Source organism: Hibiscus syriacus, unplaced genomic scaffold (assembly GCF_006381635.1).
Source record: "Hibiscus syriacus cultivar Baekdansim isolate YM2019G1 unplaced genomic scaffold, ASM638163v2 tig00112206_pilon, whole genome shotgun sequence".
In the NCBI taxonomy this organism is placed as follows: domain Eukaryota; kingdom Viridiplantae; phylum Streptophyta; class Magnoliopsida; order Malvales; family Malvaceae; genus Hibiscus; species Hibiscus syriacus.
Window position 1 is genome coordinate 804,533 of NW_024063267.1, and position 22,305 is coordinate 826,837.

Here is a 22,305-nt window from a genome sequence, read left to right on the forward strand (position 1 = left end):
TCAGTACAATTCTCGCTCAACTGAATTATTGGCTCGGTCTCACATAGCCATCAAGTCAAGCTTTAAGGATATATGTTGTATTGGATTGATGCAACTATACATGCATATCTAAGGGCCAGAAGCCACACAACACTGACATTGCTAACCCACTTTTTGGCTAGTACACAGGTCGCAAAGCTAGATTGATAGTTGAGATAAGTTTGCTTGATTAAGTTGTATCTATTTCTAGTAGAACTTGTTTGTTCCCATTTTAAATTTCAGGCTTATGAATCTTATTGGATTTTTATTTCTTGCATTTTAGTGCAATCATATTTCTTCATAAACTTAGGAACTTATACCACCTGGTTTGTTTCTTCACTAATATTGATTGTCTAGAAGGTAAACTGTTAATTTTGATGCTTCTTCCGAGTTTGTGTAGTTTCTCACCTGCTTTATCAACTCTCTAAAAGAGAAAAAGTGTCATATGGTGTTATTATTTTACTGCAGATGTTACCTGTCGCAGTTACATGTGGTAATACCTTTATTTTAAAGCCATCAGAAAAAGATCCTGGTGAGTGCAATGATCTAACTGTTATGGTGTAGAATCCGAGACTTTGCTTTTACTCATTTTGTTGTGATGTGTTCATTCTTAGTGGACAACTTGGTTATTCTTTTTGTCCTTACATGACTTCACTTTACTCTCTAATTCTTCCTTAAAATGTTATTTTTATGCTTTCCAGGGGCATCCATGATGCTGGCTGAGTTGGCAATGGAAGCTGGTCTTCCCCATGGTGTCTTAAATATAGTCCATGGCACCAATGTATGTTCTTCACTAACACGATTTTATGGTATCCAACAGTTCTGTTTATCATTTTCCTGATAAATGCATGCGTTTGCAAGTTGCAATCCGTTAAATGTCTCTTTGAATATCAAAGTAATGACTTTTCTGTTAATGCACAGTGTGCATTACCCTCTGCAGTCAATATCTATAAATACACACACGCACATTTGTGTGTATATATATATATTTTTCTTCATGGTTGTATGGATGGTATAAATGTTAAATGTTGCATTGAGTTAATTTTACCTTACATATTCCAATATATTTTGTTGTGGCAGGACATTGTTAATGCTATTTGTGACGATGAAAATATCAGAGCCATATCATTTGTTGGTTCCAATACTGTAAGTATGCCTTTTGTATCCAAAGCACACAGATGGGTATATTTCACTTGGGATCTAAGTATATTAAACTTGATTATTGTCTTGTTGTTGATGCTACTTGCAGTAGTAGCCTAATGTAACAATTTTGTGAAGTACCAAAGGTTCTTTGGTCAATGCAGTACCCAATATGAAAAACTGATGATTTACGTTACCCATTTCCATTTCTTGGCTTCACATTTTATGTCTTCAACGAAGTAGGTGTTACTGTTTGGTTCTCCCAGGATCTGCTCTTCACATGTTCTGCACTTTGGATGGTTAAATTTTAACTCTTCCTTTCTCTAGTGATTCCCTATGGTTTTTTCAAGATATCAACTATTTATCATGTTAATTTTCTCCTGCCCCATCCGCCTTTGCATAAATTGTATTTTTTTTTGTACTTGGTAGGAAAGTTACCATGCCTATTGCTGTTGTGATTTGACTGTGATGATGTCTAGTTTCTGTCCTGGACTTCTTATTGCAATTCATGAAAGGTCATTGATGTTTCACAAAGCAGTTCAATATGTTGGTTATATTCTTCTTGATGTTTTTTTTTATTTTCTAAAGGCTGGCATGCACATATATGGAAGAGCTTCTGCTAAAGGAAAACGTGTACAGGTAAAGTGCATTTAACTTGCATTGGTAAGCAATACACAATATATCTCCTAGTGACAGGATTAGTTCTGTTAAGCTACCATATTTGGCATCAGTTAACTTTACAATTTGCAATTTCCTTACTTAAGGTTGGTCTCTCCAACTTGCCGATTGATAATAGTTTGGATGCTGAGCAACTTCTATGACTATCTAAAGTTGAACTAAACTTCCTTCTTAATAATTATTCTTCTCAGTCTAACATGGGGGCTAAAAATCATGGCATTGTCATGCCTGATTCAAACAAGGAAGCTACGCTAAATGCTCTACTTGCTGCTGGTTTTGGTGCTGCCGGGCAGAGGTGCATGGCACTTAGCACAGTAGTCTTTGTTGGTGACTCAGAAACCTGGTATTGTGTTTTTCCTCCCATATTGTTGGAATTTTTTTAAGCTACGATTAAGGGGGATCCTGACCTTTTCCTGGGTGAATGACCTGGTAGAACGTGCCAAAGGTCTTAAAGTTAATGCTGGAATTGAACCTGATGCGGACCTTGGTCCAGTTATTAGCAAAGAGGTAATGTGTGTTTCAGATATTTCCCACCTTTTCTGCACTACCTCTGGCACAATACTAGAAATCATTCCTAAACTTTTTTCTGACATTGAAATGCCCTATTTCTCTAGGAGGACAATATAAACTCTGTTATTTATCATAGGCCTACCTGTATCAAGGTCTCAGGTTCATCACAGGGTTGCCCATTTTTGTAGTGCAGATCTTTCTTCCTTTTTATCTTATCTTTCATCCATACACCTTTTCTATTGCCAAAAAGAAAGAGTAATCTAGATAGCTACAAGAAATGACACAATAAGAACTTTCAAGCACAGACGATGCAAGGATGAGCTCCGGCCACTCATCATGATCAGGTTATTGAAGGCTACTGGTATAACATATTATTAGAAGAATCAAAAACACTGACTGGAAGCTGGGATTTCCAGCAAAAAGTTGGAGCCTGAGTCAACTTGAATCTATCTAGGAGGATGGGAGCTAATCACACCAATTGTGATGCCCTTTTTAATGCTTTCGATTCATTCTTTTATTTGTTTGGATCCTTGATGTTTATTTATTTATTTTTCATTGGAATCCTTTTGCATTCACAGGCTAAAGAACGAATATGCAGATTAGTTCAATCAGAAGTCGATAGTGGAGCCAAACTACTGCTTGATGGGAGAAATATTGTGGTATTTAATGTTTCGGCCATATTCATTTTCTCAACCACTTTTCACTTTTGGCATCATATAGATTGTAGCGTATTCCCTCTTCAATATTGAATAATCCTTTCATAAAATCGTTGGATATTTGGAACCACTTAAAAATTGATTTGTCTTGGGTCTGTTGGCAGTAGAGATTGTTAGGACTTTGTTTCCCTGTTGATAACTAGATTTTCAAACTTTCAACAAAAACATGTTACTAACTATCTATGAGTGACAAAATAGGTTCCGGAATATGAGAAAGGCAATTTTATTGGTCCCACAATTTTGTCTGATGTCACAGCTGACATGGAGTGTTATAAGGTATTCATTTCTGTTCATGATTTGTAATGCATTTTTAGATTGTGATCCATAAAATACCAGGAGTGGGTGGGTAAAATGACTTCAACATTCATATAAGATACCTGACTACTCTATTTCGGTCTGTGCAGGAGGAAATCTTTGGCCCAGTTCTTATTTGCATGAAGGTGGGTTACTTCCTGTTTCTTCACTGATCATACTTTTTCTTTCATAAGTATTGCCAACTATTTCTTCTTTCATTCCCCATGTTCAGGCTGACAGCTTGGACGACGAGATAAACATTGTTAATCGAAACAAGTACATCCTGAATCAGACTTCATCTTTTGGTCCTCTTTAAGTTACATGTTCATGTTTGTTTTACTTGTGAGTTGTGCTCTGTTTCAGATATGGTAATGGTGCTTCTATATTCACTAATTCCGGTGCTGTAGCAAGGAAATTCCAGACAGAGATCGAAGCTGGGCAGGTAAAACTATCGGTGAAATATAGTAGGATATATCTAAAATTGTTCAGAGCTGCAAGTAGATAACCTATAAAAGTACCCGTTCCGAAACACATAAGATCAAAGATGATTGCTTTGTTGCCTGTTAAAGTTCATATCATTAAGTTGCTTTGATTATATTCAGGTTGGCATCAATGTTCCCATACCAGTTCCCTTGCCGTTTTTCTCGTTTACTGGCAGCAAGGCATCTTTCGCGGGTGACCTTAACTTTTACGGTAATATATACATTATCACTAACATGGTTCTTCAACTCACCATCCGCCGATACCCCCCTCCCCCCCATTTTTACCGGACTTTATGACTTGGAAACTCTTTAATTGCAGGGAAGCCTGGCGTTAACTTTTTCACCCAGATTAAGACAGTGACTCAACAATGGAAGGATTTACCTAGCGGAGTTTCCCTAGCGATGCCAACATCGCAGAAGTTGTAATCATGATGTCGGATTGTTCTGTCAGGAGTTCCTGTCCAGGAAAATGGGGGCAAATTGCTGAAAATTGTTTTGAGGGGGGTAATAATGTTTCTTAATGTTGAAGTAAAACTAGTACTGTCTTCAGAAAAAACGATGGTTTGTTGAGCTTCTCTTCATTTATGTAAGGCTGAAGCATTTAAATTATGGTTGCAGACACATTTTCCTTCTCATTGTGTTTGTAGTGGTTGAGGATAAAGCATTTTCATTTTAAACTATCATAAAAACTACTTCTGGATGATAAATTTCTACATCACATGCTGAAAACTAAAAAAACCCTAAAGTAGAAAAAGAACTTTAATCGAGATGACGTGTTTTGCAAGTTTTATGGTTGTGGAGACTTGAAGCTCGACTCAAGTAAGTTTGCTTATTTGAAGATTATTCAGCTTCTGAATCTGGGCTAAGTGCTTCCTTCCCCAGAGATGACAGTTCAAGTCCTCCGATCGACTGCAGGTTACGTTGCATATGGTGCACCAAAATTGAGGAATTGTAGTCTCACCATCTTCCTTTCCAACCTGTAGCTGCCCTTGTACTTTTTCACTTGATTTTACTTGACTTCCCGCCATGTTAGTCGTCGGTAACGACTTCTCTGATTCCTCTTTCGGCAGATGAAATTCGCCTGTCTCGGGTTTAGGATTCACTGCCCTGTAGCATGTGTATGCAATATTGCTGGGAAGATCAGAGTTCATAGGCGCCACTGAAGCAGCAGCAGCAGATACTTGGCCTTTGGGAGGTTTTTGCTTCTTTTGGCTTCCCTGAATATTACTGCTTGAGCCGTGTTTCAGAGTTTCCTTAACCGCCGAACCCGAACCAACATTGCCTTTGCAAGGCTGGTTCTTTGCTTTCGTTAACCTCTCAGATGCATTCATGTGTTTCCTTCCTTGTAGATGGATATTCAATGTTCTCACTTTTGACTTTTACTAGACACATAGCACAAGTCCACTCCTTCTGAACTTGCTTATCCGAAGGTATCTCGGTAAGATCGAAACCCGCTTCTCCGTTGATTCCCGGAAGCATAATCGCATCATTCACTGTCTTAACAGCATCGGGTCCGGTTGCCTGCAACTGCAAAAGTAATTCAAGTCAGCATTCCTAATCAAAAAGTTTGTAGAAGAAAATGGAGAACTAGGCAATGCATAAAAGCCTAATTCTCATGCATATTCGAAGTTTCGAGTCATCCTGAAACAGAGATTCTTCTTTCACTCGGGAAGTTCTCGTATATGATGACGCATTTCCGAAGAAAAACAATACAGAACTTTACCGGGTTCGCCAGAGCAACTTCTCTTCTCTCTGTTGCTTGGACAGGTTTTATATCTTTCTGCAATACGCTAGGCTCAGTCCCCTTTGGCTACATTGTGAAACACAACGATATTAGATCATATAGAAGACTCATAAGTAGGGATATTCATTATTCGAATTTAACTGCATTAATCGAATGAACCGAAATGTGTGTCCGACACATATTCAAACATAAATGTATACCTCTTTAGCTTCAGGTGATCCATGTGGCTTGACACATTCATGAGCTGCTTCAGCAAGAAAATTGTAGCTCAAAAAGAACTCTTGCAGCTTGCTTAACTAGTTAATGATGGTTGGCAAATCAATACACACACATGGGTGAACAAAGTGGTCGTAGACGTAAAGAGCACCGTCGAAACGGGGTATCGTCATCCAGCAGATGATCGTTAGCTTCGTGTACGGCCAGAACGGCAGCCATTGAAGGATTCCAATGAAAGCATGTTCGAACAGGCAAATCAATGAGAAGATAATCCAGTAGGTAACCAGTCTCTTGGTCTCAGTGTTGGAATTAGCCTCGAGTGCTTGAACGGAAGCACGTCTGTCAATAAGGCAAGGAAACACAATCAACCATTTTCATATAAATATATGGCTTAAGGGTTACTTTTGTCCTCATAGAAGATCTAATTTATCATTTTCGCCTCTGAGATATTTTATCATCAATTTAGTCCTTGAAGTTGTTTAATTACTTTTGTCCTAAGGCTTTAAATACGTCTAAGGTTGTAAAACTCGAAAACTTGAAGGACTTCTTCAGGTTATGAAACTCCAAAAACTTTAAACAATGATCACAGAGACGTGACTTTCGGAGAAATCTAGTAATGCATTATACATATAATTAAATATTTTAACTATGCCATGAGAAGATATGTTAAGAATACTTACAGAGGATAACCCAAAGCAAAGAGGGGCCTGCAAAGAAAATGTAAAAATTATTAAGAAATCCATGAACCCATCAACTTCCTAAGAGAAAAAAGGGGGAGGGTTAGCGTGAAAAATAAAAGTGAAAAGAAATTACCAAGCAAGAGAATCGAAGCTTATCAATGCAAACTTGACAAGAGCTTGGAAATCCATCATGGATTCAAGGCTTCGAAGCTCAAGTACAAGAGAAAACCTCTTGGAGTAAGCAAACACCAGGTAAAAAAAAACACAAAAGGTAAAAGTACACAAATGGTCCCCGACTATAAGATACTACTTTATTAAGTCCCTTGACTATTACAGTTACAAAATGATCCCCTAATTATAGGGAGTTGCTTTGATGAGTCCCTTGACTATTAAAAGTTTCAAATTAGTCCCTCGACTATTCAATTTGTTCCAAACTCATCATTTTTTTGTTAAAAAAGAAATTGTCGTCTAAACTGGACATTAACATGTTGACTGAGATATGATAATCATTTAAGGTTATGAGATCAGATTTTATCATATCTCAGTCAGTAGGTTAACGTAAAGCTCATGTTGTCATCAAAATTTTAACGGAAAATGATGAGTTTGGAACATAATGAATAGCCTGGTGACCATTTTGTGACTTTTAATAGTCAATGGACTCAATAAAGTATTATCCTATAGTCGAGGATCATTTGTGTATTTTACCCTGAAATTTATAATTTAATCTCCATCTTATTTTATCTTTTGAAATTTAGTTATTTTTTTAATTTGAAAATATTGGTATCTTTCTTAACTTATATTTAATTTTGTTGTTAATTGAAGACCTTACAATTAAAAAAAACAACTTTTAGTCCCCTGACCCTTAATATTTGAAAATAAATAAAAACATCGTTAATTGAATAATATGTATTTTTAATCATTTATGTTTATAGTTGTTAATGATCAAATTGAAAAGTTGTGAACTTAGAGGACTACAACTTATTTTTACATTTTGTATAACAATCATGTCAGTTCTCAATGGTAAAATTGAAAGAAGTTAGAGGGACTTAGAAAATCAAATAAAAATAATTGAAGGACTCAAATTTGAAATAGTACAAAGACCTATGACATATTTAAACCAAAACAAAAGCTTAAACCTACAGTTTTACTGAAGATCTGATCTGGTGGCTTTAACAACTTTATTTAGCTTAACGTGGAGATGACTATCCAGCTCAGTTGGTAGAACACAAGGTTTTTAATCTTGAGGTCGTGAGATCGAGTCTCATGATTGACATTTCATAATTCGGAGGTCTTCTACACATGGAAACAAGGGACAATCATTTAGCTTAACGTGGAGAGTAACTCCACTCGTGACAGCTGAGTTCGAAATTCGACAATCCAATTTTAAGGTTAAGGAATGACTAAATAAAAAATATTTAAAAAAACATAATATTTTCAATTGAGTATAATTTAAAATGTTAAAAAATTAATATTTTTGATTAAAATAAATATAGTGTAGTTTTTTTTAATATTTTTTAATCTTCAATTAAATTACCGTCTCTTAAACATCTCTTACTAAACACATATATGCACACGTGCGACAACCATAATATACGGCTAAGGAAATATGATATCGATTTTGTTATTAGTTTTTCGGTAAAAAAATATCTAAAACATTATTATTTCTATCGATTTTATTATTATTGGACGTTTTACCGATTTTGTTAACATATCGGTAAAGCGTTACCTAAAATATTAATTTTACTACCGGTTTTGTTATTATTGGGCACTTTACCGGAAATATTAAAAAACATTAATGTTTTAGGTAGAAATAATAATGTTTTAAGTAAATTTTTTACTATAAATGTTATAAAAAATAATAACAAAACCGATAATATCTTTACTTAGACATATATATTAAGACTGCCGCACGATATAACTCTCCGGTTATACCAGAATGCTCGTACGGATAAAAGAAAAAGACATGGTGGTGGTCGGCACTCGGCATGTTGAAAAATGAAAATCGTTCCTTAACACCTGCAATTGCATTGTTATATGAAAAAGTTCAAGCAACAAACGATAAATAAGTATAACTGAAAATGCGACAAAAAGTAATATTAAAATTTAAAATATTCTAAATTCGTCGTTTCTCATTAAAAAAAAATTAATGTGAGTCCGAGTTAGGCGTTAAGATTTGGTTGAGATATAGTAATCTTTTGAGACTATGAGATCATATTTTATCATATCTTAGTCAGTAGGTTAACGTATAACTCAGACTGTCGTCAGAATATTAATGAAAAATAATGAGTTTGAAATATAATATACAATCAGATGAACATTTTGTAACTTTTAAAAATCGAGTCTCTCGATAAAATAACTTGTTATAATCAAATTACCATTTTAGATTAGTTAACCAGTGCTCTTGGATTATATGAATGATCATTACTCTAACGCAAATAACAAGTGCCCTAAAATAATTGAAAAAGAAAATAAAATATTCCACCCCTTTTGGTCAAGGTTACAACCCTCATATGATCAACTAATTTAATCTACGACTTAATTAATTAATTAATTTAATTGTTAAGATTACAAGCTTCATATGATCAATTAGTTTAATCTACGAATTAATTAATTAATTCAATAGATCGATGGACTTAGTAATAAAAATATGGGTAAATTATACGTTTAGTACCTGAACTATCAGTTTTGATCTGTTTTAATGCATAAACTTTAATTTCTATTTCATTTTAGTACCCGTTGTTAAAAACTTTAGTTTTTGTTTCATTTAAATATGCCCATTTGAAATTTTACGTTAAGTTTTGAAAAAATTGAAAATTTATGTGCTAAAACGGACAAAAACTGATAATTTAGGTACTAAATACGTTAATTTTTTAACGATGAGTATTAAAATTAAATAAAAACTAAACATTAGGTAAATTATTCATTTTATAGAACCTCTAACTAAAGATAATTGCATTTAAAATTAAAATATATAAATATCGAAGATTCAACTAAAATTTGTTTATAAATATTTTAAAAAATAAAGTAAAAGAACTGAAAAGGAGTATATATCATTTATATATAACTTAAAAATAAATTAATAGAATATATGTATTAAGTTTTAAGATATACTAAAATTTAATTTAGTAGCGTTTAAAATAATTATAAATAATTATACTTTTATTAGTTTCAGTAAAAAATTATTGAACAAAAAATAGATAAAATAATAAATAGTAAAAAAATTATTGAACAAAAGTAAATAAATAAGTGACCATTTTTCAAATAATGGGGAGTGAATGACTAGAATGTTTTTCGAATAAAAAATCTATTAGGTCCTTTTAATTTTAAAAAATAAATAAATTTATTTTTCTAAAAAAAAACTAGCCTTTCACGTTTTTATATTATGTTATTTTGGTCTTAACTCTAAAAAATCAAGGCTAAAGTGCACAAATAGTCTCCAACTATAAGATAATGTTTTATTGAGTCATTTGACTATTGAAAGTTACAAAATGATCTTTCAACTATAGAGAATTATTTTGTTTAGTCACTCGACTATTAAAAGTTATAAAATGGTCATTCGACTATTTATTATGTTCTAAACTTATCATTTTTTTCAAAAATTTAACATCCTAAATTGCACGTTAACATGTTGAATGAGATATGATAATCGTTTGAGATTATGAGATCATATTTTGTCATATCTCAGTTAGCATGTTAATGTACAACTCAAAATACCGTCAAATTTATAACAGAAAAGGACAAGTTTGAAACATAATGAATACTCAAATGATCATTTTATAATTTTTAATAGTCAAGGACTTAGCAAAGTAATTCTCTATAATCAGATGATCATTTTGTAACTTTTAATAATCAAATGACTCAATAAAATAATATTTTATAATCAGGGGACAATTTGTGTACTTTACCCAAAAAAAATAATTTTAGTCTTCGATATTTTATACATGCTTAATTTTGTAAAATCGAAATTAAATTAACATAACTTGGGAACATTATAAGTTAAATTTATTATTATATTAACCAGAATCGACCCTGATCCGAACCTGAAACGACTGATAATGAACCGTATCGACCACGATCCGATGCAATTCGATCATTTATAGTTGTCGAGAAGACGATGAGCAGAGGATTGTGTCGAGAAAAAGATCGAAACAAACTGCCATTTCAGCAGACATGGAAAAAAATTTCTAACATAAACACTCGAGTTTTGTTGTTCTTGTTACTCCAAAGTTACAGACACTGATTAGGCTTTATCTTGCAACCTTACGACTCCGCAATTCTTTACATAATGAGCGAAACGATGAAAGACCATATATATACGGTTGTCAAACGAACCCCTTTTTTACAACAAGGTTTGACATCTGTGCCTACCATCCAGCTAGTAACATAGCACTCACCGTAATCGATGGAACCAGCCGCTCATCTTTCGGCGGTGACGGTGGAGTTATCTCCGTTCGATGAAGATACAACATCTGTAGGTGCAGTCACAGCCTCCGCGTCGTTAGCTTCAGCATCGCTCTGATGAACACCCCGTGAAGTAGCACGATTTAATAAGACTTATAGACTAATTTGGGAAATAACTCGATGAAAACGAGTGATGAATAGCTATGATCGATATTGGTTTATGAGTTGGCAATACCTGCTCGGTGGTCTTCGCAGTCGGATCTTGGATTGCTGTAGTGGATATCTTAGAAAGGTCTCTCAAAACACCCTGCAAATCAGTAGTTCCCAATTGACTAAACCAAAGAAATTACAAAAGATTATGGAAGATTTTTCACTTTCTGAGAGATGGGTTGTTTTCTGCAAGTTACTATCTTCTAGTACGAAACAAGAATCTCGATGTTAATTTTTCTTAAAAATTTTGATTTTATTCCCTGCCCTCGTCTAAGAACGTTACGAGATCATTCTGTTTGATCTTTGGATAAGAAACTTGGGCTTTTGGAAAACTTTTAAGGTTTGCTTCATTATGCACCCAAGAAAGATGCTTTTCCTATGGTTCCGATCTAAGAAGCTCGAGCCACTGATAGCAAACCTATAAGGCCAAGAAAGATTGCCTGTCCTCGTTAAGAACAGCACGAGATCGTTATGTTAGATTATTAGATAAGAAGCCTAGGCTTTTGACAAACTTTTAAGGACTGCTTGATTATTCACCCAAGAAAGATGCTTTTCCTATAGTTCCGATCTAAGAAACTCGAGCCACTGATAGCAAACCTATAAGGCCAAGGATGGTTAATGGCTTCCCCTCGCCACAAGTCATACTCCAGAGATGTGATGTTCTAACAATCGCATGGATTTATCATAATCTTGTGCGAGTAAATATCATTAGAATCACAAAGAACACATGATTATCGAAAAGTGAGTGGACTGTCAACCATCACGTGATATGATCTCTCGAGCCTGCATGCAATCAAACGAGGAATAGACTTATGAAAGAACTATTTTGTGATTTCACAAACCTTATTTGCCCACTTGAGTCCGCAAGCATTACAAAGAGTCCTTGGACCAGCAGGTCCACGCCGCATCATAGGGGTGGACTTAGAACTGATTCCGCAATGCCTACATCTACACAGAAAATTTACACCAAACAATAGAAATTAAAGAAGATATCTACAGAAGTCCCTTCTATTAGCACACAACAAACGATAGCTGGAGTACGATCTCGAAACTAACATCGTTAAGCGAGGTCTAACACCAATCCAGTTATAAATTGAAAGAGAAATCCGATCATAGGAAAAGCTACTCACAAAGTTTCTTGCTCATCTTGTCCAGAACCTGGCGTCCCATTGGAGCCCGAAGAGGCTGAGGCCACTTCATCAGAAACCGCCTTGGTTGATGTGAACTGCCCCTTGTTACGTTGCATCCTGACAAACAACATCTAGTATGCTAGAAAATGGCTTTAAAAAACTAGCTCCAAGTGGGAAAAGTAGAGGAATCGATCATCTGAATACCTGAGAGCCACTTCTTTCCGCACGGTATAGCGGATTTTCTTATCAAAGCAACGTTCTTTCCTCTTCTGCCTGAACCGATTTAAAGAAGCAGCCCTCTGTGGTTGAACCGACCTCCCAGTAAAGTCACTCATGCCCTAGAAGAACACAATAAAAGTACAAAACATGAAACGAAACACCTCCCTAACAAATTCGTGATGAGATAGCCGGAACCATTAATCGAATATATACCCTTTGACTAACAGGAACTGCCCCCATTGTAGGAATGCCTGAAGGGATTTCATATCCACCTAGAAGTAACAATACCGCTTGTACCTGAAAAAGACCAAACACAAAGAATTACACCATCAATGCTACATAAGAACACGAAGAAACATCATAAACAAACGCACAGCATAACAAGCAGACAAGCTAAACCTGATTTAGACAAAGAAACTGTATGTAAATTGAGGCGAAATGGAACAGGATCTTTCTTCCCCACAACAAAGATGCAAAAACCAATGATTTTTAGCTAAATTATTATCACTAAAACACAAAAGGGTCGCTAAATAATTCACCAGATTAACGAATAATCTCACTAATTATTCCAATCAACCTTAACCCAGATGCAAAAGGCAACGAACCTTATCAGGAGAAACCGAATCAAACACATAGACTTCCCCCCGGAATGAGAGGGCAAGCTGATCAGCGCCGGCATTACCGGAACCACCGGGCAAATCGGACCCTTTACCATAAATATGGGCATGGGAAGGTTCTTCCATGCCATTATTCATAACAGTAAGAACGCCTCTGCTTTCTTGGTATCCGATCTGAGGGTTATCCACCGATTCTTCCACTCCACCGCCTCCCTCGCCGCCTCCTCTAGGAACGTCATCGTCTTGCTCTTCTTCCATGTTCTGTTGTAAGTTCATGGCATCCGAATCGAACATGGATATCTGCTGGTGGTTCAAATTCGCCATTCCTTTTGCATCCGAATTATCACAAACTTTTGACTATAAAATCTTAAAAAGAGGGGGGAATCAATAATTAAAGAAGCATAAACGAATTGAAAACTTTGGGTGAAACTATTTTTATTGAAAAATAATAAATTTATTATAATTTTAAAAAATTGGGTTAAGGAAAATATTAATTCGAGTGAACCGGGAGGAGAAAGATGGAAGAAAGAGATTGGGAGAGGAAGGAGAAGAAAAAGGGTATGTTAAGACACGTGGAAGGGTACCTGAATAGATCAGATTGACGTGAGCAACCAAGGAATGACACTTTTTTTCTTTTCAATTTGATCCAGATAATTATTCAAGAAATATATTTTTCAATCTTAAAATATATATACTTTTAATATTTAAATTATTAATTTTGATCTCTTCTAATATTTAAATTTTTATTTTTTTTAAATCATTGATAATATTTAGTTTTTGTTTTATTTTAATACATGTCGTTCAAAATTTAATACATTTAATAGGCTTCCTCGCCCATGTAGGGCGTTGGAAAAAAATCTCATATAGGGCTCTAACCAAATTATTTCTTGAACTAGGATGTTTGTTACAGCGATCTCATTGGTCATCAAATGTTCCATAGGTTGTCAAGTGCTCCATGCGACAAAATATCCTCTGTTGCAGTAACTTTTTTTCTCTTCTCTCGTTGTTGCAGCTTCATAGGTCGCCAAATCCTCCATAGGTCGATGTGTCCTCCTGGAGACCTATAGTGATCACTGTAGCAATCACACTACTTAAGTAAATAATTGTTCGACTGCACTATGTGAAATTTTTTTCCATTGCATTATTCAACAACTTTTACCCATTTAGTATCTAAATTATCAATTTTGGTATATTTTAGTAAATAAACTTTCATTTTTTTCAAAAATTAATGTTAAATTTTGAATGAATGTATTAAAATGAAACAAAAATAAAATTAAGTATAATTGTTGAAAAAGTTAAAAGTTTAGGTACAAAACCATATGAAAATTGATAGTTTAGAAACTAAACGTGTAATTTACCCTTTAAAAAATAAGCTTTAATTTTTAAATTACGAATCCGTTAAAAATAGGGAGGATAAAAATATCCAAACCCGACATGTTTTTGAACCGACTCAACCCGACCAGATAGGGATGATTTTTTTTTTAAATTTCGGGGCTCGAGGCGAGGTGGGTGGGTTATATGGTATAAAATTTCGGGACAAGACGGAGGCAGTATTTAAGGTGAAAAATCACGAATTCTGCTCGACCCGATTAATTTATATATATATATATATATATATATATTAATAATTTTTATTTTTATACTATTAAAATATATTATTTTAATTATTTTTTTAAAAAATAATATATTTAAATCGAATCGGATCACGATTTTGGTCTAAAATTCGAGGTGGGTCCAAGATGAGAAAAAACCTAAAGTTCATCGAGGCAGAACGAGATTGAAATCGAATTTTAGATATATATTTTCAGGTCGGGATCGAGGCGAAAAAAATCTCGACCCGGCCATGCCCATCCCTAATTAAAAACTATTAATTTTTTAAATCACGAATCTGTTATGTCAAAATTGAATTTATTGAGTATATTTATTATTTATTTAAAAATAAAAAAATGAATTCAGTATATCAAATGACTTGATCAACATAAGAACATCATTTTAAAGAGTAACTTAATAATAAAATAATTAAAGTGAAAACAATTTTTAGAATATTTATCATTTTTATAGATTTTATAAATTATAATTTTTTTATAATTTTAAATTATTTGTTATGTATCTATATGTCACGAAAACAATTTAGTGTATGTAAATATATCATATTAATACTAATTATTGATTATGAATCAATTTATTATTTTCATTGAAATCTGATTAATTTGAACAAAAATAAAATATTAAGAATTAAATTGTGTATAAGTTAATAATAATAACAAGACTTAATGTAAACATAAATGTCTAAATTATATTGTTTTTTCTTAAATATGTGTCTAAATTTTTTAGTCAATCCAGTTATCCAACGTTACAAACGTTACCATTTTAGATGCTTAGATTGTAACAACTGTGAAAAATTCTGTTAAGTAACATGTGTGATGTTCTGGTCATTTTAAAATTATTTATTTAAAATTAAAAACATACTATATTTTTTTTATAAAAAATTCTAAATATTCTCAAATCTTAAAAAACCTCAAAACTTTTAAAACTCTAATTTTAACCCCTTTGTCATCGTTGACCGCTAATAATGGCATCAATTTGCCGAACACATAACGACATCTGACCAACCAATTATCTACGACCAAAACCCCTATACTTTCACAATCGATTAAATGCCCAACAACGATGTAAATGAGATATTTTATTTTAAACATTCAAATCCCTAGAAACTCCTTACATCGATCGTGATATTTGATTGTTTAATTGGATGTGACGATCGACCGTTTACTGTTTGGTCGATCGTGGTAGTCAGCAGTTAGGTTTATAAAATCTTGGCTAAACCTTCGACTCATCAAGTAAAAAAGCAATTGAAATAAAGTTGTTCCACCAACAAGAATCCACCTACGAAGCTTCTACATGATCTCTCCGTCACACATTGGCATGGCATTTTCTGCAATACCAACTTCTGCAAATAGCAATTACATCGGTTTGTCGATTGAACGATGCAGAAATGTCCTCATGAAAGGAAGAAGGCTAACACGTACTCTCGAACTCGATGTCATTATCGATGCCATTCGACTCGTGGGAACCTTCATTCAAGGTCGAGGAATATTCGGGTTTATCGGATTCGCCCCGTCGAGACGACACCTCAAACACCGGAAGAGGTTCATCAGCTTGTAGCCTGCTTATCCCTAATGATTCTAGAGGATCAATCAGCTTGTTAATAGTCGAACTCTCGAAATGCAACCGCGCGAGATGCATCCGAAGGCAAGTCAATAGCAATTTCTTCCCTGGTCTCTTCTGTTTCCTGGTTCAAGCAGGGGGGAAAAGAATCCAACAATTTCAGACCAAATTTCTCAATAAACCAAGAATCGTTGGTATTAAGGAAATAAGATTGACCTCTATAGGTGACATGGCATTTCTTTTACCATGTGTATCAATCTGCTGATAATTTCCATGGGAGAGCAGTCCTCCATCAAATCTAAAACTTCCCGGTCCGGAGTCTTTACGGCCTTGTCGAACCATCGGAGGTGATGCCACGAAGCTGTAAGGCCAACGCTTAAACCTAATAAATTTTAACTTTAAATCCATTAATATTTTAAAACCCAATTAATTTTAAAACCAAATAAAAATACTCAAATCAATTAAAGAAAATATAAACTTAAAATTATTTAGAAAAAAAAAAACTCTTCTCAAATATAATATTATTAGTTTTATGTTCGTTCATTTGTGTTCGTTTATCATTTTAATGATCGAACACGAACAATGTCAATTTCTTAATGAACGAATACGAACACAAAATTCAGTTCATTTAGTTGTTCATATCGGTTCGTTTATTCGATCAAAATTAAAAGAACGAATTGAAACGTATATTCATTCATATTCGTTTGGTTTGTTTACAAGCCTACTTCCGCAATAAGAAGGAAACAAACGTTACAAAACTAAAATATTAAATGAATTCTTGTAAACGGTCATTATATTAGTTCTTTTGTTCATCCATATATTTAAATTTGATATTTTTATAAATATATTTATAAATATTTATATTTATTTTATCCATTTATAATATAAATATTTGATTTAATTACTTTACATCTAAAATTAAAATTACATTCTTTTATGATTTCTATATTTTTATTTATAATTTATTATAATTGTTTACAAACATGTTGGATTATATTTTATGCACATATTTACAACATGTAAAAGAATATATTTAAAAAAAATTAATAAATACACTAACCTCCGTAATAAATGAATTATTATTATTATAAGAGAATTTTAATTATAAAAATACCAAACACAATTTATAAAATGATTCCAAACTGTTATATGTTTTAAATATTCTTAATCATTTGGCAATGAACGCTTAATCAACTTACTACAACTGTTGGTACTCGAACCCATGACCTCTAGAAACAACAATGATTCTTTTAACCACCGAGATAAGTTGATTTGTTCCACTTTGTAAATTAATTTAAATATATTAAAAGTAGATCAACTGAATGGAAATTTTATTAAACATTTTTTACTAATTATAATGAACAATATAATTTCATATTAATATAAAAATAAAATTTAATATTATTGTATTTTATCTAATTATTTTTATTTAATTTTAGTATAATATAAATAATTAATAATTTAACTGCAAAAAAACATGAGAGACAATAGGATTCCTCGACTGTGTTTTCTTCTTCCTTTTGCATGAAAACAATCATATTTGAAGAGCTTAGAGCCTCATTCGTCTTCAGCTGATGCACTGGCAGCACTTAGGTCCACAGATAAATCAAGAACCTGTATACCATCACATTAATCAGAAATTATCATATTCGAATTCGAGCTACATTTTCGAGATTTAATTCTGAAACAAGAGAGCATAGAGACGCTTCTAACTCCGTCCCTGATCATAATAATATACTCGAACATATAGTATATATGTATATGTATATGAACTCAAGAACATAACCTTTCCAGTGATCTTACTATACATCTCCATCACATCATTCACAGTGGTTCAAAGTGAGTGGTTGAGTCATAGCTCTGCAAGAATTTTTCAAGACTCGGATCAGGAAGATTGGGTAGTCCTATATATATATATATATAGAGAGAGAGAGAGAGAGAAATCTTCTTACAGCAGAAATGAAGCAGTTGTCGGCTGAATGATTGTTGGTCGGAACGTATCGGTCGTAAGTGTCATAGAATATCTCATCGACGGTTCCCAGAAGGTCGACACCGGGCTTCAGCTCTGCCTCGGGGTTGTCGGTCTCGGCTTCTGCCGAGACGAAAGCAATGTACTTTCCTTTCGGAGCCACATTATGTGCATAAGAGCAGCAAAAGAGGTACCTGCATGACCAAAAATGACACAAATGAGTATATGAGCTACATTATAGCACTTGTTTGAGGACTAAGTAGCATACATGTCCGATTTACGACCGAGCTGCTTCTGAGGCAGAATAACCTGAGCCGAGTGAGATTCGTTGGTATCGGGTATAGGGTGGCTCATTATGCAGATGGCACGAGCAACTTTCCCGACCTTCTTAACCTGTTGCATCGGAAAACAACGATCGAACAAAGGCGAACGATGGACATTCGAGGATGCGTACTTGTACATGAAAGAAAAAACAGAGAAGGGTGGGGTTTCATTAGAGGTTTACCCTATCAGGCAAATAAGATGGATCACAAACAACTTTCTTGCACTTTGCAGTTTCTCCTTCAGAAGTCACACCAATAGCTTTCCCATCAGCATCGAATTCTACCTGCAGAACCCGAAGAGCTTAACTATGTTCTCGGTTTATGTAGCCATCTTTAAGAATGATGTCCATCGAGTACGAAATTCGGGTTTTCGAAATGCTTTACCTTACACTCTGGCTTGTTGAGCATGTAAGTACCGCCATAAACCGCGCTTAAACGTGCAAATGCCTGCCGATAGAGACACAGTAACATGTATTCTATTAATTCGAAGCTTAAACGACAGAAAACGACTCACCTGAGGCAATTCTCCAAGTCCATATAGTGGATAGATATAAGGATCCTCCTTGAAACCGTGCCAAAGACTCTGCATAAAGCTTCACAAAACAAACGCAGAAATTAATACACTGATTATAATGCTAAACGGAACAATATGGGCATGCACCGAAGAATCGACCATCGAACTTCAATCGAAGATTAAACTACGATGCGAAAGAAACTTATTTACCTTCATTCTCTTGACAAAACTCAGCGCTGGTTGGTCCAAGTAACTATCATCCTTGTGGAGTGCTAAGGCGTGACCAATGAAGTCAATTGTGTCATCTTCAAGCCCATACTTTCTGCAGTGCAAAAATTAGCTCACAACAAGAGCAGATACGTTAGACTCGTCCGAGGTACCTAATGTCCAACACCATGTCGGACATTTACTTGGACATAATTACAAGGATACGTAAGTGGACATAATTACAAGGATACCCTCTAAAGATCGAACATATCCGTGTAGGATACCCGAGTCCGAGCAGCATAACATTAGAGATCAAACACCCCTTCTCAAAAGGGAAAGATTAAATTCTAGACCACAAACATTCTAAATAGAGGGAAACAAGGATGAGATACACACGAGATAAGTTGTCTGGCTGTAACTTTATTCAGGTCCATTTTTCATGAGATTTTGGATCATTTCATCATAGTCTTGCATAAATGAAGAACTTCCTGGCTCGCCGCTTCTCGAACAGCCCCATCAAAGGCGATTTCAGTGCCTCGACATCAGTCGCCGGAACTTTGTAGACCTAAAGATTATGGTAATTCCTTTTAACTTGTTGCAGTCAATAGAACAATGCTAACATACATACATACAGTAATCTTACTTTTTTCTTATTGTACACATAACTTCCATCCACAGCCTTGAAGTTAAGATACTTGGTGACATTGGTGTGGATCAAAATACGAACCAGACTTCCATTGGCCATCATGAACTGTGAAACCAATCAATGAAGCATTTTCATTACATACATACATGCATGCATGCATGCATACATACATACCTTGGGCATCATATCAACATTATAATCCCTGCTTGATCCCAGTTTTTCTGGAGGATTATCATTTCCCTTGAAATGTTTCCAAAGCTACGCCATAGCAAAAGAAAGAAATACAAGATTCAGAAAACAGCATAGGAAAATGTAAAAAACCAAAGGTTTCATTCATCAAGAACAATGATGACCTGCACAAGATTAAGAGAAGTCGACTCTCCACCATAATAGTCATTCCTATCCATGTGCAGTACCTGTCATAGGCAAAAATAACATGCAATCGCAAAAGGAAAACCCATATTTCATTTCTTTCGAACCAAACAGAAGATAGAAATGAGACGAAGTGATGAAAAATTGATTAAATCAAAGGGCTGAATGTACTTTGAGTCCATCGACGGAGAGAACGCCACTGAGAATGCATTCCTTGAGGCCGGTCCCTAGAACTATGACATCGTACTCTTCATCCATGGTTGAATAACTCGATCGCTGTTGTTTTTTGTTTTCTGAGATTTCGAGCTTTCTTCTTCTGTGTATGTATTAGGGGTTTCTTCTTGTTAGTGTTTTTTGGAACAGGTCTTTAGCGGGAAATTAACGAGAGAGCTGTGCTTTCGGGAAGTTACTAAATTCACGTTTTTTAATGCACGCGGGATGCAATGCATCAAAAGCTTCGAGACCAACACGTACTAGGTTGTGGTTTTACACTTACTAATTCAATTATTAACAAGTCTAGCATTTTACGGGTAAATTAAATCATTCTTCACTTAATTATCTTTTCATTTTTATTTTAGTATTAGAGTTTAAAAAAATTAATTTAACTACTCGACTTCCAAATTATTCCTATTTTAATCACTCTAATTTATTTTATTAATAATTTTTGTGCCATGATTTTTTTATTATTGTTTTATTAATATATAATTAAAATAAAAAAATAAAATTGAAAGTTAAAGTGATTAAATTATGAGTAATTTGAAAGTAAAGTAATTAAATTAAAAAGATTTGAACTTTCGTGACCAAAATAGGAGTAAGGAGATAGTTGAGTGATGAATGATGTAATTTACCCATAGAAAAGGTGTCACGTGTAAATCACCAGTTAAGCTTTTGATGACGAGGTACTAAACTAAACAAAAACTAAACGTTATGTATTACTTTAAAAAATAAAAATTTAAGTATTAAAACGGACCAAAATTGATAGCTTAAGTGTTAAACGTATAATTTATCCTAAGTTTATTTACAAACTCAACTATTGATCTCTATAAATCTAAATGAATATAAATTGATATAAAATTTATTAATCCTGATTATATATATTAGATTTTTGGAGGACAAAAAATAAATAGTTGAGACTAATATTAAGAAATGAGCATTGATAGATCCAAATTAGGTTTAGGGTGGACATGTGTCTACTTTGAAATTCAATTTTTTAACTAATTATTTATTTTATTGATTGTGTTCACCCTAAAACTATATATATATAATTTTTATTTTTCTTTAAAAATTTTAAACAACTCTCGATTATTTAAAAAATTAATTTGATCATTGAATTTAATTTAAAAAGTTAATTTGACTATTTTATCACATTATTATTCACATTGTTTTATCATCATTATGATAGGTCAAGTCAATATCGTAACAATTAATGTTCCGTTATATTAGTTAAATAATCAAATTGATTTTTTATGGTAAAAATTGTATGCAAAAGAAAGTTCAAGAATTGCATTAATTTTCTAGGAAAATCTGAAGACCTCATATGCTATTAAAAAAAAACTTATTTTCGTATCGTGTTTATATATTTCATGTATCTAAAGTGTTATAAATTTCCACAAACCAATCGATATCAGTAGTAAAAGAATTATTATTGGTCCTTAAGATTTCGGGTTCAAACTCCAGAAATATCATAGATGTGAGCATTTAATATTAAATGATTGAGAATTATCAGAGAATATAAATAGGGTGGGTAGCACCCCATACAATTAAACTAATATTAAATTTATTTTCTTAAATAATTTTTAGTAACTTTTCTTAATAATTTATCAACAATTTAGACATACAAATTGAGAATTAAGAACCATCGATAAAAGTGAAAACACAACGTTGATGATTATTCAAAATCGTTAGGCTAAGATATATTATTTTATGTATGAACATAATAAAATTTAGGGTAAATTATGGTTGAAACTAATTATATCTATGGATGAATTTGGGGATTAATTTGGATTATTCAAAAGTTTAGGGCCTAATTTAGAAAGAGGGTCATAGTTTAG

The 22,305-nt window shown here is 33.6% G+C and overlaps 4 protein-coding genes and 1 pseudogene across 5 annotated transcripts; 1 reads left to right on the top strand and 4 right to left on the bottom strand.

The window, feature by feature from the left end:
- Nucleotides 1-181: 181 nt before the first annotated feature.
- Nucleotides 182-19,419, top strand: LOC120175472 (methylmalonate-semialdehyde dehydrogenase [acylating], mitochondrial-like). 2 transcript variants are annotated; one of them, XM_039182099.1, is made up of 16 exons: nt 183-550; nt 720-799; nt 1,099-1,164; nt 1,747-1,797; nt 2,028-2,174; nt 2,248-2,343; nt 2,925-3,005; nt 3,261-3,338; nt 3,467-3,502; nt 3,589-3,632; nt 3,720-3,798; nt 3,959-4,049; nt 4,158-4,291; nt 4,410-4,415; nt 13,304-13,313; nt 19,406-19,419. In XM_039182099.1, exons 1-13 carry the CDS (start codon nt 487-489, stop codon nt 4,262-4,264), a joined length of 1,020 nt encoding a protein of 339 aa, XP_039038030.1. In that variant the 5' UTR covers nt 183-486; the 3' UTR covers nt 4,265-4,291; nt 4,410-4,415; nt 13,304-13,313; nt 19,406-19,419. The 2 variants fall into 2 exon arrangements, with proteins under 2 accessions (XP_039038031.1, XP_039038030.1); XM_039182100.1 differs by lacking the exons at nt 4,410-4,415; nt 13,304-13,313; nt 19,406-19,419 and adding an exon at nt 18,748-18,758 and having other exon boundaries at nt 182-550.
- Nucleotides 4,654-5,595, bottom strand: LOC120175512. The gene is made up of 2 exons (XM_039182125.1): nt 5,562-5,595; nt 4,654-5,365 (listed from the first exon to the last, which is right to left on the bottom strand). The coding sequence occupies exon 2, from the start codon at nt 5,167-5,169 to the stop codon at nt 4,654-4,656; it is 516 nt and encodes a 171-aa protein (XP_039038056.1). The 5' UTR covers nt 5,170-5,365; nt 5,562-5,595.
- LOC120175476 (HVA22-like protein a) lies at nt 5,815-6,743 on the bottom strand. The gene is made up of 3 exons (XM_039182103.1): nt 6,612-6,743; nt 6,479-6,505; nt 5,815-6,137 (listed from the first exon to the last, which is right to left on the bottom strand). The coding sequence occupies exons 1-3, from the start codon at nt 6,668-6,670 to the stop codon at nt 5,879-5,881; spliced, it is 345 nt and encodes a 114-aa protein (XP_039038034.1). The 5' UTR covers nt 6,671-6,743; the 3' UTR covers nt 5,815-5,878.
- On the bottom strand, nt 10,683-13,480 carry LOC120175473 (GATA transcription factor 28-like). The gene is made up of 7 exons (XM_039182101.1): nt 13,044-13,480; nt 12,652-12,735; nt 12,424-12,557; nt 12,220-12,336; nt 11,932-12,037; nt 11,115-11,186; nt 10,683-10,993 (listed from the first exon to the last, which is right to left on the bottom strand). Exons 1-7 carry the CDS (start codon nt 13,377-13,379, stop codon nt 10,895-10,897), a joined length of 948 nt encoding a protein of 315 aa, XP_039038032.1. The 5' UTR covers nt 13,380-13,480; the 3' UTR covers nt 10,683-10,894.
- LOC120175471 lies at nt 17,696-20,538 on the bottom strand (annotated as a pseudogene).
- Between the last annotated feature and the right edge of the window lie 1,767 nt (nt 20,539-22,305).